Genomic DNA, 14635 nt, shown 5'->3' with positions numbered 1-14635 from the left:
ATCCACTTGATGGAGACAGTGTTACAGAGATGGGACAGTGGAAAAAGAAACGTCAGTACCATAATGAACGCAGAAAAAAGGCTTGAGGAGGAAGATAAAAGTGTTCCTCCCAAAATAGGGAGATAGCTAGGCAGCTGGAAAGCCATGCTTCTCGGGGTTTAAGCAGCAGGTGATTAGTCATCATAAATGAGTCTGCTCACGCTGTACTTGCACTATTTAAATACCAGCAATCCCCTAATTATACATGAGCTCAACCTGTTCCATCATCCCCATAGATGTTAATAATGCAATGCTTTTAGACACAACTACACACACCCAGCTGATATATTTCATTACTTTTACAGAACCACATCCTCTAATTCTAAAATCAACAAGCTATTCAACAAGTGAATGTGAAAAATAAATTTCCCCTTTCAAGATCTCTCAAAGGGGAGCTATTCAACAAGTGAATGTGAAAAATAAATTTCCCCTTTCAAGATCTCTCGAAGGGGGAGACGCATTTCACAAAGTTTTCCTTGGTTTCATGATGAATTCTTTAGCGTATGTCTTCAAAATCGCTATTCTCCATATGGTTGTAGTGGCTCGACAAAGAAGTTATTCAGTGACAGCTCTAAGGGTCCCTCCCTTGAATGAATTATAGCTGATTCTTGTACACTCAAACGTTTCTTTGATCACTCTGACATCTGCTTTTTTCCTCAAAAGCTCATACCCACTCTCTCCAGTCTGAGGCCCTGAACTTTATCTGGCTTTTGAAATTGAAATCTAATCTGGACTCAAGGCTGCTTGGTTTGTGCATTTTTCTCCTTCGCACAATGGAGCTCTCCAGTTCTCCTCCCTGAAGATTGAATACTGTGCATGTGTGTGTGCATGCCGTGTGTGTGTGTGTGTGTTTGAGATCAAGCAATAATGCGTGACCTGATGCTGGGTCTCAGCGAATGTTTTTGGAGCTTTTGTTTAAATACTTGAAAACATGCACTTATACAGGACCACACAGCAGCACGGTTTTCCCCTATTGTGAAGTTGAAGTAGAATTTCAGGATGTCATTTATGTCAATAGACATAAATGAATATGTTCATACATTCAGAGGAAAAACACGTTTTTCATGCCACTGATTATTCAGAAAGCAAAAATTCAGACACACCTTATTTTTGTATAAAATTGTTTAATGTACCACAGTATGTACATATCAAATCTACAAAATATGCACAATGTTAAAATATTATTATCCATTTACTCTTACTCAATTTTGTGTCGTAGCCCTTTATATATACAATCCCAGGCCATCAATCATCAGTTTTTAAATAGGATACATACAGGATATAGCTAACATATCACAATGCAGACTTACCATACAATATACACAACATACCAATATCACAATGTTAAAAACAACAGCAACAGTAAATGCATGTTAAAATATTAATCTGTATTTAATTCCATAATAATTTCTGTGCGAAGCAGTTACCAGTGTAACATGAGGTTAAAATACAGTACGGTTTAAGACCTACAGCTTTGGGCTGGGGTCGCTTTCTATACCGGTTCAATTAATTAGGAAATTAAGTTGTGAAAGGAACCAATGAGACAGCATTGATTTACTTCTTTGACCAATTGCCTCCTGAACTGAGAGTAAAACAACCCCAGCCCAGGTGTAGTTGAGGTCGGGCATGTGTGCGCTTCTACGTTTGGTAATGAAATACTATTTCAGAATGGTCTAGTGAATGTTTTCATTTGTCTAATGCAACATCTGTAATAAATAATCTTTTTTAAACCTTTGAGTTTCATTTTATCTTTTAAAAGTCCCCATGAAACACAACAGGGTAAAAACAAACAAGAATGCAACAACACTTCCTGGTGGCAGAAGAGAAAACTTCTGTCCCGTTTCATTGTTTCCTGTCACACAAACATAAAAATCACTTGGCTCACATAAAAGCAGTGCTTGTTGGAGAATACGTTTTCCCCCTGGTGCTTGTATTAATGATTTGGCATCATTTTTGAAAGCTTAAAGGCTGAATGGCACTTCTGCTTCTTTTTCTTTCTGCACACACAATTCTATACTTTTCCACACCTCTTGCATACCCACCTATACACAAAAGACGCAGTTTTGAGGTTCAAGTAGGTCTTAACACAAATTAATCCTTCTCTCAGGACATGACAAATGTTGAAGGCAACACTGAACAGCGATCCACACAAAAGGTAATATCAATATAACCTCTGGGGGGGAGGGGGGGGGGGGGGTCAAAATGTGTAAAACTCATGATCTGCTTGTAATGATGACAAAACACCACCTAAGCCTGAATTCACTTATAACCTTCTTTTACAGATTGCTCTGATCTGAACATGATTTATATTGAAGGGTTTTTACTGACGTTACTCCAGAGAAGAGGCAACTATGCAGAAATACTTTCATTAGGCTGACGTCTCCATGAGTAGGCACCATTGGATCGAGATGGAGGAGGCAGCGAGGGTAAAGCCAAGTGTAGAAGACTGTTACTGCTGCTGTTCGGAGTATCCATCTGAAGACAGTGCAACAGTTCCACTGGCTTAAACTCTTGAGACAAACCTCCAGCAAGGGTAGAGACGAAGAGCAGTTACAAGTTAGCTAGTAAGCAGAAACAATGGTAAGGCCTATCCCCAAAAAACATAGCAGGTGAATCAGACAGAGAGAGCTGCAGCTTTTCCAGTACCCTTGCACAACAGTGCCCGATGGAGGAAGAATGGAGCTTTCACACGACTCCGATCACCCAAAGATGAGGCCCGGAAAACCGACTCTTCCAGCTCAACACTCAAACATCGACAATTGGAAAAGAAAGGGCAACTCAAGGTGGTGGGGGGAGTCGCACATCAAGCAGACTGTAGGCGAAAATGTTCCAGAAGACGGCGCAAAGCACAAATAAAGTGTAGACACAGAAAAAGATCCAAAACAGTGATTGCTCCTGAAGTCGCTGTTCATAGTTCTGCAGCACCACCACACCCAGCGTCAGGCCAACCACCACTCCTCCCAGGTGAGCTACGAAGCTGGGATTGGGGCACGGAGGAATGGCTGGGGGGTAGAACCGCAGCCACACCGCTCGACCAAACTCTACACTCACTGTGGGCAGAGAGAAGGACAAGGACAGATGTGAAAGATTCTCAGATGTGGACACGTATATGGCTGTGAAATTAAGTAAGTGTCTTCTCTCTCTCAACATGCAGGGGCGAGTGTATTTAGATCTAACATAATAATAATGAGTACTTTACTTCAGACTGATGAGCCGTCATACATTTGCATTTTTATGTGTGGCAGTGCTGGGATGGAGGCAAGAGAAGTGAGTTTATGATCAGATGTGCGCAGGTTCAAATTCCTGCAGCAGACCTACTGCTTCTGGCACGCGTAGTTAGCGTTAATTACAAAGCTGATGTGTTAAATGCTGGAAAATCATTTCCTCAAGGGGATTTATAAAGTCTGCTTTCTTTATCTCTTATGTGAGACAGCAGCTTCTATCAGCCATCAGCTACAGCTGTTAACTATTGCTTGGCAAATTTGCCCTCAAAAAATGTGACAATGGAGAAGTGTTTTGAAAGGCAATGGTGAGTGTTACTGTGATTGGCTTATTTGAATTTACACCTGGAACATGCCTATGAAGCAAATAGTACAATAATAACCACCAACCCCATAGAATCTCATGCAGGACTTTGCACACAGACTGTTAAAGAATGTACAAGTGCTCTAAATTAAGATAATAACTTAAAAAAGACAAATGTGTCCAAAACAATCTTAAACATGTTTTAGAGAAACTCCAAGGTTTGTATTTTTTTTCTCTCACTAAAAACACTATCATTTGAAAAGACTTGATGAAGAACCAGTGGAGGGGAAAATGTGAAATTGCCTTGGACACTCATCAACATGAGTGTCAACCATCACAAGCTCAACTAACTGAACTAAATGTGTTGTGATGAAACAGTATGTACATGAGCAAGCAACTACTTTTTTCATCAATTCAAATGATGTGGTGCAGCAGCAAATTAATTTAGTCTTTATTTCTATACTGAGGTAGGAATGTATATGCAGCAATTAAAACTATAGTAAAATGTTTTGCTATTATTTTGTTAAGATGTCACTCTTAGACATTTTCTTGGAGTAGAATGAACTTCACGTCAACATAATAAATGTTCACAGTTTGAAGCTTTAATATGCTGTACAGTTACAGTTACAGCATATTAAAGCTGTTTTAACAAATTGCTTTTGTTTGTTTGTTTTTTAACTACCAATACTCTACTTTCTGCCACTGCAGTTATGAATTTCTTTTCCCCCCTAGAAACATTTACCCAGAGATACTTTTCTGGAAATGAAGTACAGTCAGAACAAAAGTAAAACTCTTTAGTGCGATAATGTCAAGACGTCATGATTGAGGGAGAGTAATCCAGACTTACTGCACACTAGAGCCATGGCCATCCGGAATAACTTGAACTGACACTTCATTCCCGACCAATTCTGAAAAAAAAAAGCAGAAATAGTGTGGAACAATAATAGGAAAACACATTTGGGAGACATAGAAGTCTGTGCTTCAAGGTCAAATACTTTTTCACATACTGATTTGAAATGACATGAGACTTTGCCCTTTTTTTCAATGCAGATCAATTCAGAAAGCCTCGGGACACTCTGACCCCCAATCTGTTCAATCTGTGTTAGATAATAACATTGCAGCAAAGAGGAAGGAGACTCTTCCATCTTGACCTCAGGGATGTTGTGCAGTAATGGGCTGAATGGATCTCGAGAAGCACATCCAAAGTAACAGTTTCACCTGATGTGACAACTGCCAAATGTGCATTTGATGAGCCATTGAGGAAGGAGGAGGGGGAGTGGGGAGTCAGTTAGACAAACCAGATTAAGCATCAGGCGACGATGTTTAAGGACAGCAGAGCACAATGAGATATGGGGCGAAGTTATTCACACTCATAAACGTGTGCACAAACTGATTTTGAGGAATGTTTGGCATCTGTAGATAGAGAGGCACCTGCTGGGGCCCGAAACGGGCTGCTTTGATGGTGTGGCAATTCCCTTCAGTGACAGGAAATCTGAGAGATGTGATAATTATACACGCACACGCACACGCACACGCACACGCACTTACCATCACTACATTAGCCAGATGCGCCGAGACCAGGGCGTATACGCCCCCAGATGAGCCAACCACTGGAGCCGTCATATCGGTGACAGACACTGCCAAAGACCCTGTGGTGATGTTCAACGCCACATGTCAGTGTACAATGATAAATGAATGAGCACAATCTTTTGTTATTTGATACCCTGGCAGAATGAAGTCACTAAGGGAAGTTCCTTAGAGCAATGACAATAGTCGGTACCACATAGCAACAGCTTGCATTGCATTATTGCATCCATGCAAGGAAAGCAAACATGAATATTTCATTGCATCAAAAAATACATTCATATGAAAGGAACAATTATTACAAGTTTTTATGTTAGCATTATTCAGGCTAATTTATAAAATGACTTTCCTGCAAATGACTGCAGTTAGATGAACAACCTGACCACTGTGAGCACGAACTGGTGTTGAGAAAAGATAATAAATCATAAAGGCTTGCATCATGTGTAAAGTAAAAGTAAAAACGTTATGTTGGTTTATAGCAATGACAAAGTTTTCTGGTTCTGAAAACAAGGTATTGTAAAATGGGTTACTGCAACCTTCAGCAGCATACTGCAGAATCTTCACAACTGCAATAAAACTGTACTATAGTAATATGTTTTCAAGGGGGAACTGGTGACTCCACACAGAGATTATAGCTCATATCACAAGGACATTTCAGAGTTGAAATACAAACACAACAACAAACAACCCAGAAATGCTAAATTAAAGAAATAAATCTGTGTGGTGTGAAACAGCCACTCACCAGTTATATTTCTCTTATTTATCATGTCATCTACTACTTTAGCTTGGAAAACAAAGAGCTTTAATATCATTACATAAAGCATTTCATCTGGTTTTTTTTTGCAGAGACAATTTTTACACAAACCACTAATGCATCACTGTCATGTCACGTGACCCAAAAAAAGTGAAAAAATTACAAATCAAATAAAGGAAAAGGTTTTTTTCATATATGATTGAATGTAACTGACATTCATATGGGGCGTTTTTGAATCGCACAGTTGTGTGTGAGCTCTACATTTGTTATCCCTGTAGCTCTGGATTCACGGTCATGTACATAGTATGGCTTCAAAACTGTTAACTATTCCATTGTAGTCGTCATCGCATCTACTAACTGGTGTACAAGCAGTCATTATTAAATCTTTTTATTGCAGGAAACATCTGCCTTCTGCAGAAAATGACACTTGGAGATTCATGATGTTGAACAGGAAAATAGAGAAGAACCAAAACACTGAGCTGAAAGATATTAAAATGCTTTGCTACAATCAGGTACTAATTATTATGTTTTTGTATTTATAGGACACAGTAGCCACAAGGCAGTAAGATTTGAGATGACTATGTGGTGAGAATAAATATCCAGTATATTTGTGCAAAGTTTCCATGAATGTAAAGCCATACTAAATAAAGTACAGCATTTATGTTTGTTTAAAATACATCAGCTATCAAAAATTCTACTCTAAACTCTCACTCTTCACAAAGTCATTTACATATTTCCTGGAAGAAGTATATTGAAGTTCAGACTATTTATCTAATAAATGCATCTATTTTGTAGGCATACAGCAGCTCTTGCTACTGCTGTACCAGCACACGTTGTGTTGTTATTACAGAAAGAAACAAGATCTCTCTTTGGTACATTGGTACCAATTCATTGTGTGCACTAAAGAGGCAAACAAGCATTGCACAGTTTAAACAGAAGGGCATTCAGATCCATACATTACTTCTAGTTGGACTGGAGTCTCTACATAGAAGCCAGAAGAAAAGAAAAAAGCAGACAAATACATGTTTAGTTAGACTGTATGACCCACTTAGTCTTTCTATCTTTTCTTTCCTTTCTTTATGCTCTATTTTAGTTGTTTTAGTTGCTCGCTGCATCCACTCTTTATTTTGCTGTATATGTTTTTCCTCCCTTTGTTTCCTCGCAGTGAACTGTGTACATTATTGATGCTAAATGTATGGGACTCAACAGCCCACACCATAAAGGAGACAGTAAGAAGCTGCTGATGAATGGTCTCACACTTTCCTGCTATGTTCACCCACTCTCTCTGTCTCTAAGAGACAAATAAACCCTGTTTGCATAACCTGAAAGTATGCATGCATACCTGCATAGAGTACACACAAATTTCCATAAATAACTTTTAAAACACACTAAATCTGGTTACACTCTGATCTGTTTGTCTGAATATTTCAATGTCTGAATATTTTAAATTGTCTGCACCGGAGTGCAGTGGTTTGTATACTTGACTCTATTGTCTATGTGGTGTTTGCATGTTCTCTCCCTATGCATGCTTCGGTTTCTTTCCAAGGTGAGAAAACATGCCTTTTAGGTTAGTTGATGGCCCGAAATATACATATTTAAATAATGTATGCTCTCACATTGGTATACGTGCCTGAGCGTGATAGCAAAACACAACAAAACATTAGTTTCATCTTCAACTTTTTGGAAAAAGCAGAACTTCCTAAATACATATACTGACAGAATCCGGCCACTGCAAAGTCACAAGACAAGGGGAATCCAGCTGCTTTTTGTGATATAACTGTGTGTGTGCGTGCGTTATTGTCAATGCTGTATAGTGTGGTGTACATGACAAAATAAAGTAGTACTGTAGTCATGCGATAAAAGAAATGAAAGACCAAGGCTTGAGACGAGTAGTCTCTGGTGCATTCATAAAGAAACAACAAAAAACAAAAACCTCAAGAGAGCTGTAGTTATTAAGGACTAATTTGCTTGAATTAGAACAAGAAAATTGTAAAGACATTTGTTTATCATCTTCAGAGTCTTTGATGGTCACTGTCAGCTTTAAAATCGTCTTTGGATTTGAGTATTTGAAAACACCACAAATTCCTCTAAGGGATTTTGAAAACAGTGCAGCAGCTTTCAGCCGTATATTTTTAAAGTGATACGTGACTGAATTGAAATGACATTTCCAAAGCTGGAGCTGACGTTTGTTTGTTGGGGTTTTTTTCTCCCACCTGGCTTGTGAACCATATTGATGACAGCACGGAGAGTGTGTAATAACAGCATTTGACCCACCAGGTCATTAAATATATTATATTCATCAAAACACGCATACATGCACACAGGCATGCACACGCACACAAATTTGCCATAAAAGTATCAAGCAAATAAGCTTCATTAGACTTAAATAAGAGGAACAATATCCACATTGTCCATCATTACACTGAAACTGCTTCTATGTTACGATGCATAAACACACACAGTCACCGACACAGATTCAGTGAAACACCTGGCTCAGGACATCACCACCTCTTTCGAGGTTAGGGGGAGTGTCTGTGAACTGTGCCTGTAATTACCTTGCTGTAATAACATTACTTCAGCAATGCGGTCGCGTGTGCACACAAACAGGCACAAAGACAAGGACACCCGAAAGGCCCCCAGTGGGCCTGTAGTTTTTAGAGCCCCAAGTGGCACCTCATTTTTCCACTGAACTGTGGGGAGAAAAAAAGGACATGTGGGGAAATAATTGTGCTCATCAGAGCTCATTATGAACAAAATCACGCTGAGCAATAGTCGTGTGGTAGTGTGTATATGTTCCTGACCCCCCGTGTCCACACTTCTGTCTCTCCATTGTTTACTTTGTTGTCTGCTTCTTCCTGTCTGAGCTCTCGCTGCACTTGTTTCAGTCTGCTGCTGCACCTGTCTGACACCCTTTGTGCAGAACGACCGCTGTTTTATTGTGTCTGTGTACTTGTCTGCTGTCCATATGAAAGTACTTTGTGTGTTTACATGCCAGTCTATTGTCTCCATTAAGTTGTCAGGCTGCGTGTTGGTCCAAGAGGGTCAAAGACCTTTCTCTGAGTCATTACATGACATCTGAACTGCGCCCTGACCCCTCAATGTGCCAGCTGAGGCCCCTCTCTGTGGGTTGTTATGTGTCTCCACACAGGAACAGGGTCATTATGTGCCCAATCATAAAGTGAATCTTTTGCCAAAATGACCACTTTCATTATCCAGCACGAACAAGAAATGCATGAGGATTAAGATTGTTTTCATGAATTGATCCATCTCTATGACTCAGTGTGGGCTTCTTATGCAAAAACATTCAGCCAATGTATTTGGATTATAATTATTCTATATTATCCAATAGTAAGAAACAGAGAAATAAAAGCCTAAAGACAGTTTCTCCCTTTTTTCTTTTTTTTTAAAGTGACTACATTAAATGGTAAAATGAGACATTGCAAGAGCCTGGTCACAGATTAGGTTCTCAGTTTGCAAGGTTTCTATTGAAACTAAATGTCAGTTTCGTTTTAAGCACATGAACCGCGATGCCCCACATTTAGTGAATTTACTGATGCATTATCATGAAGGAGCATCTATCCACCCATCCATCTGTCACTGTTACACACAAACGCACAAAAAAGGTTTGCTTCTTGCGAGATGAAATCAGGACTCTGAACTTTATATAAAAGAGATTTATGTGGTGGTGCATTTCTGCTACACGTTCTCCAGTTTGTATTATCATGAAGGAACTTCCATTCATTCATCTATCCATCCATCCATCCATCCATCCATCTATCATACCGCATAGCACATCATGGACAAGTCACCTTTTAACATAAATCCATGCAGTCAAAGGAAGAGCATCTCCTGTGAGTTGCTCTGTAAACTCACCCCGAATGAGCTGATACTGGGAAAACAAGGAGTTTACTCAAAGAAGCAAGCGCCGTCGAGCAATGCCACAACAACAAAAACTTTGCGCTCATAACAATCTTAATGCAAACATAATACTTTGATGTACTACAGTGTCATTAACTGACATAACTCTATATAAACTATGCATGTCTATGATTAAATGTAGTATACTCCTTAATTTAAAAATAAAAACTGAACACGTTTAAAGACAAAAGAGACTGTGTGGATTCTCTGTCAGGTCTTCCAACAAAAACTGGTTGTTAAAGAGGTAAAATAGCATCTCATCACTTTATTTGAATAAAAGTAATAATCATCTGCATCCAGACAAAGAATTGTATTTTTAGCAGTTTGATTACTGGATATAAGTTGATGACTGAAAATATATTTGCATTTATACAAGTTTGAATAACACACCTTTTAAAAATGTATATCTGATTATTAATGGATTTCATATTAATTATAGTACAAAATAGTTATGCAAATTGTTTTTGTCTGCACAGTAAAGTTGAAAAATCAATGAGTAAAAAAATTGGCCAAAAAGCCAAACCAATAGCTGACTGGTTAAAGCCTTCAAAGTAATATTTTAGTTGATTAACCAAATAAGTAGTTTCTGATTTCTGTCAGTAGATCTTTTCTCGTTTTGCATAAAAAATAAAAATGTAAAGTTTAACTCAATGAATGAAATAGAATGTTTGTATGCTGTATAATTATAAAAAAAAATGACTATGACAACTGATTATGAAACATTTACTGAATAATTAAGAGTTGATAACCACATTTAGCTCAGTGATGTATAATATGTGACATGGATGTGGTTTCTCCTGCCGTGAAAACATCAAAACAAACAACAAAACAAACAAAACAAAACAAAACAAAAAACCCAGACAGAACTCTTTCAGACACAACAAATCCACAAATCTGACCAACACTACTCTTCTTCCGCTGGTGGTCGATATCTAATTAAAACAACAAACCTGTGTGTGATTCATGGTGCATTTCCTCTTCATTTCACTGTGAAGTTAACGCTACAAGCCAACGGCCAACAGCCAGCTGGTCACCCCAGGGTGTGTGTCAGTGACCCCCTAGTGCGCACGCACGCACACACACACACACACACACAGTACTTTTTCATCAATATTAAAATTAAATAAAGTCCCCGGTTGCAGTTCATCCCTTTTTGTCAGTAAAAACCCTAATTTACTGCCACAAAGCATCATGTTTACAAAAATGCTCCACATCTCAAAAAGTAGCCCAATATTTCCACTCCAGTTATCTTGCTATGTTTTCCCCCTGAGCAGCACAAAGGAAAATAAAACACAGAGGCTGATTGATTTGTTTGTGTTTACCAATTCAAAAGGAAAAAAAAAACTCCAACATGCACAAACATTTTTGGTCTCAGCTGAACAGGATTGAACGCTGAAACGACACCAGTGCCTGAGGTTGTTAAAGCAGAATGAAGGGAGTAGTGACATTTTATCCAAAGCTGGCTCTGCTTTTGCTTTCTCATCTGCAGTTTCTCCTCTTCACTTCAATTTTTTTCCCCCTTATACCTCGGCCTCCCACTTCAGAGCCCCTCAGCCTTATTAACACTCAAGAATTAATCTCTCATCTTTTTCTATATCCTTCCCTCATACTCTCCTCGTCATATTTCATTATCATTGTTTGTGCTCCTTTTTGAGACGGCTGTATTTGCTCTGCCCTTTTGAAAGTCAATATGAGGGACGCGGGGGCTTTGGTGGGGCAGTGACAACCCCCTACATCCCACCACTTCTGGGAGGAAGAGAAGACAGAAGGCCATCTGTCTTGAATGCGCCACACATAAACATGAACGGTTTTGTCATTGACCAGTAAGCACTGGTGGAAAGTGATAGGCTGTTAAATACATAAAAATAGACAACAAGCAGATGGATTAACGGTGGAGCTCAAAGGCAAAACCCGAGAGAGAGAGAGAGAGAGAGAGAGAGAGAGAGAGAGAGAGAGAGAGAGAGAGAGAGAGAGAGAAAGAGAGAGAGAGAGAGAGACAGAGACAGAGACAGAGACAGAGACAGAGAGAGAGAGAGAGAGAGAGAGAGAGAGAGAGAGATCATAAGCCTACCTGCCAACACACCACACACATAGACAAGACCAATCCTCAGGGCGCCATGAACCATTTCCAGAGGGACTCCCACCAGCAGCTGCATGGCCATGTTCAGACTCAGGTGTTCAATCCTGTAATTAAATACACATACATGAACACAACAAACAACAGGGTGTTTAAACTATCCAAACTACAAACATGTAATCAAACAAGAATGTTATAGGAATGATAATAATACGTGGCAAGAGGGAGTCATCACAAATAAAGACATTTTATAACAGTTTCTTTGAGGCATACTGGTGTTCGATGTGCTGAATATGATCATATTACTGATGTTTTCATTGAGGTGTATGAGTGTGAATCTTTAATGTAAACACAAATTCAAAGCAGCAGTTAAAATGCATATAGTGTAGCAATTAAATCAAGAAAGTAATCACAAATAACAAAACATTAGTAGAGATACAAATTGAAGTGCTCTGAATGATCCCACAAAATATCTCAGAAACGTCTTGACTTCAACAACTTCTGATTCAGCATATAACCCTGAAACTTCCTTAAATATACAAGTTCAAACTACTACATTACTCCTGATGACTAGATAATTAAGACATAGCACATAGCACGTTCCACAATAAACATAAGGTAGCAAGTGTAAATTACTTTATTACTAAATTACTTTACACACTGAAGAATCAATTAAAAAAAGTGAAATACTTTATCCATAAACAAATGCTTTACCCATAATTTTCCAACATGTGATGAACATTACAATTTTTTTTTTCAAAGGCAACTTGAATATCACATTGTTCCCCACCGGGAATAAGATCAAAATAAATTGTCATAAAAACAAGAAAGAAAAACATTGTGAAGGCTAAATGTTTCCATTTGATGCAGTGGGTGTGTGATGATTGACAAGAAACATACTCAGCTCTAACATCATGTAATAATAAGTGAGAAGAAGAAATCTAATTCTGGGTTCATGTTTACAGTGCTACTTGTTTTTCTTCATCATCATAAAAGAGGGATTAAAAAACAACAACAACAAGCTATTGGAAATCATAGAGAGCATGCACAGATATTACACAAATATATACAGTATATCATAGAAATAAAAGGAATGGAGGAAAATGTCAGCATCACAGTGTAACGATTCATCTACAAACAAAAGCTTTGAAATTAATTTGAAAAAGCAGGAAAGCACTCAGATCTGCTCTGACTGTGACAATGCTGTCATCACAACTATCAACAGAAAACCATGAACATGTCAGACAGAAATGCATTAGAGTTGCAAAAGAAAACACACCATAAAATGAGAAGAGAGCCGCAAAAGTACAGTAATCTATTTAAAGGCTGTGCTTCAGTGAGATGCACCAAACAGAGGAGAACTTCCACACTGGACACACTCTCTCTTCATGACGACCGCAGAAAGTCCTTCAAGTCAAACTTCAGTCAACAGCTCAGGCACATCCAGGTGTCACAGCGGAATCCAAAACGAGACCATGGAGAGTAATTTGTCTTTTCAACCCCTTAAACTCTCCCTTCCACCATCTCCATCACTTTGTTTCACTCCTCTCATTCACTCTTTCTTTTCCTTTGGTTGAGTGTGAATAGTTTTTGACGCCACTGATTGTGTATGAGACACGAGAAACTAAGAGACATTTTGTCAGACTCAACCAGGAACCACGGTGTGTCACAACAGTGTGCAGCTGATCAAACAGCTCACATGTCTAATAAATATTGTAAATACAAGCAATCCCAAGACAAACTAATGCACACACACAGACGATTCCTCTGACACAGATAGAAAAAAACAAACAAAACAAGGGGAGGCCAATAATCAAGTCAGCCACCTCGGCTACAATGGCCACATAAAGAATCATTCCAGTGATCAGAGAGACAATGGGGTGTATTGATTAGCTGGGAGAAGCCGTCCAAACGCACAAGGACGACTCCACTCCAGATAACAGCGTCCATCCATTTTCTACAGTGCTAATGAGGCTGTGAGGAATGGACATTGTCAGACACATGTGAAGTCCCTTTGTGAATATAGTCGTTCATAACGCTGTACAAAATCACTGATGTATCAGTGGCAAAACAAACTGCAGTTGAAGCTTATATTTAATTTAGTTAGCTGAGTGCAACCTCTTTGAACCACAAAGAGCATTTATTAGATAAACATTGATGATTAAATTATACAATTTTGAGTGGAAGACAACCGGCTCTAACCACGGCTGCTCAGAAGAAAATGTTCAGTGGTGAGCAATCATGCAACACAGTCAGAACACACGAGTTTAAGGGTTCTGTTATCATGATAATGCGTAAGAAATGCAACTGGAAAATAAATCATAATTATGTTCCAATAATGTCTCAGTCACGATTTCACCATGTAAGAATGTAATCTTCCTAAAGTTTTCAAGGCTGCTGCACACACTGTTTTCGTGTGTCTGTGCGTGACAAGAGTGAAAGGAGAGATGAACCATGGGCACAATGCTGTGCTGCGGAATGTTTTGGGGCCAATATTTACACTCTGTTTCAGTGTCGGGAGTTGGAGGGATCAGTGTTGCTGAGCTGTTCATGGGATTACATGGTTTGTAGATGTGTGAGACACAGGTTTAGTGTGTGTGTGTGTGTGTGTGTGTGTGTGTGTGTGTGTGTGTGTGTGTGTGTGTGTGTGTGTGTGTGTGTGTGTGTGTGTGTGTGTGTGTGTGTGAGAGAGACAGAGTGTCAGCCATTCAGCTATGTCAGTGCCACATTTGATGTAA

The 14635-nt window shown here is 39.0% G+C and overlaps 1 protein-coding gene across 2 annotated transcripts in view; it reads right to left on the bottom strand.

Annotated features, from left to right (window-relative positions):
• Positions 1 to 1179: 1179 nt before the first annotated feature.
• Positions 1180 to 14635, bottom strand: part of rhbdl3 (rhomboid, veinlet-like 3) — a 61529-nt gene continuing 48073 nt past the window's right edge. For both annotated transcript variants that reach the window (XM_080520780.1, XM_080520781.1), the window contains exons 7-10: positions 11892 to 12004; positions 5113 to 5213; positions 4412 to 4472; positions 1180 to 3089 (exon numbers count right to left, since the gene is read on the bottom strand). In XM_080520780.1, coding sequence (XP_080376906.1) covers positions 2818 to 3089; positions 4412 to 4472; positions 5113 to 5213; positions 11892 to 12004 — 547 coding nt within the window. In that variant the 3' untranslated portion in view covers positions 1180 to 2817. The remainder of the gene's footprint in view (positions 3090 to 4411; positions 4473 to 5112; positions 5214 to 11891; positions 12005 to 14635) is intronic.

The sequence above is a fragment of the Blennius ocellaris genome, assembly GCF_963422515.1.
Source record: "Blennius ocellaris genome assembly, chromosome: 3".
NCBI lineage: Eukaryota > Metazoa > Chordata > Actinopteri > Blenniiformes > Blenniidae > Blennius > Blennius ocellaris.
Note: the sequence above shows the minus strand (reverse complement) of the source record. Positions and strands in the feature narration are given on the sequence as shown.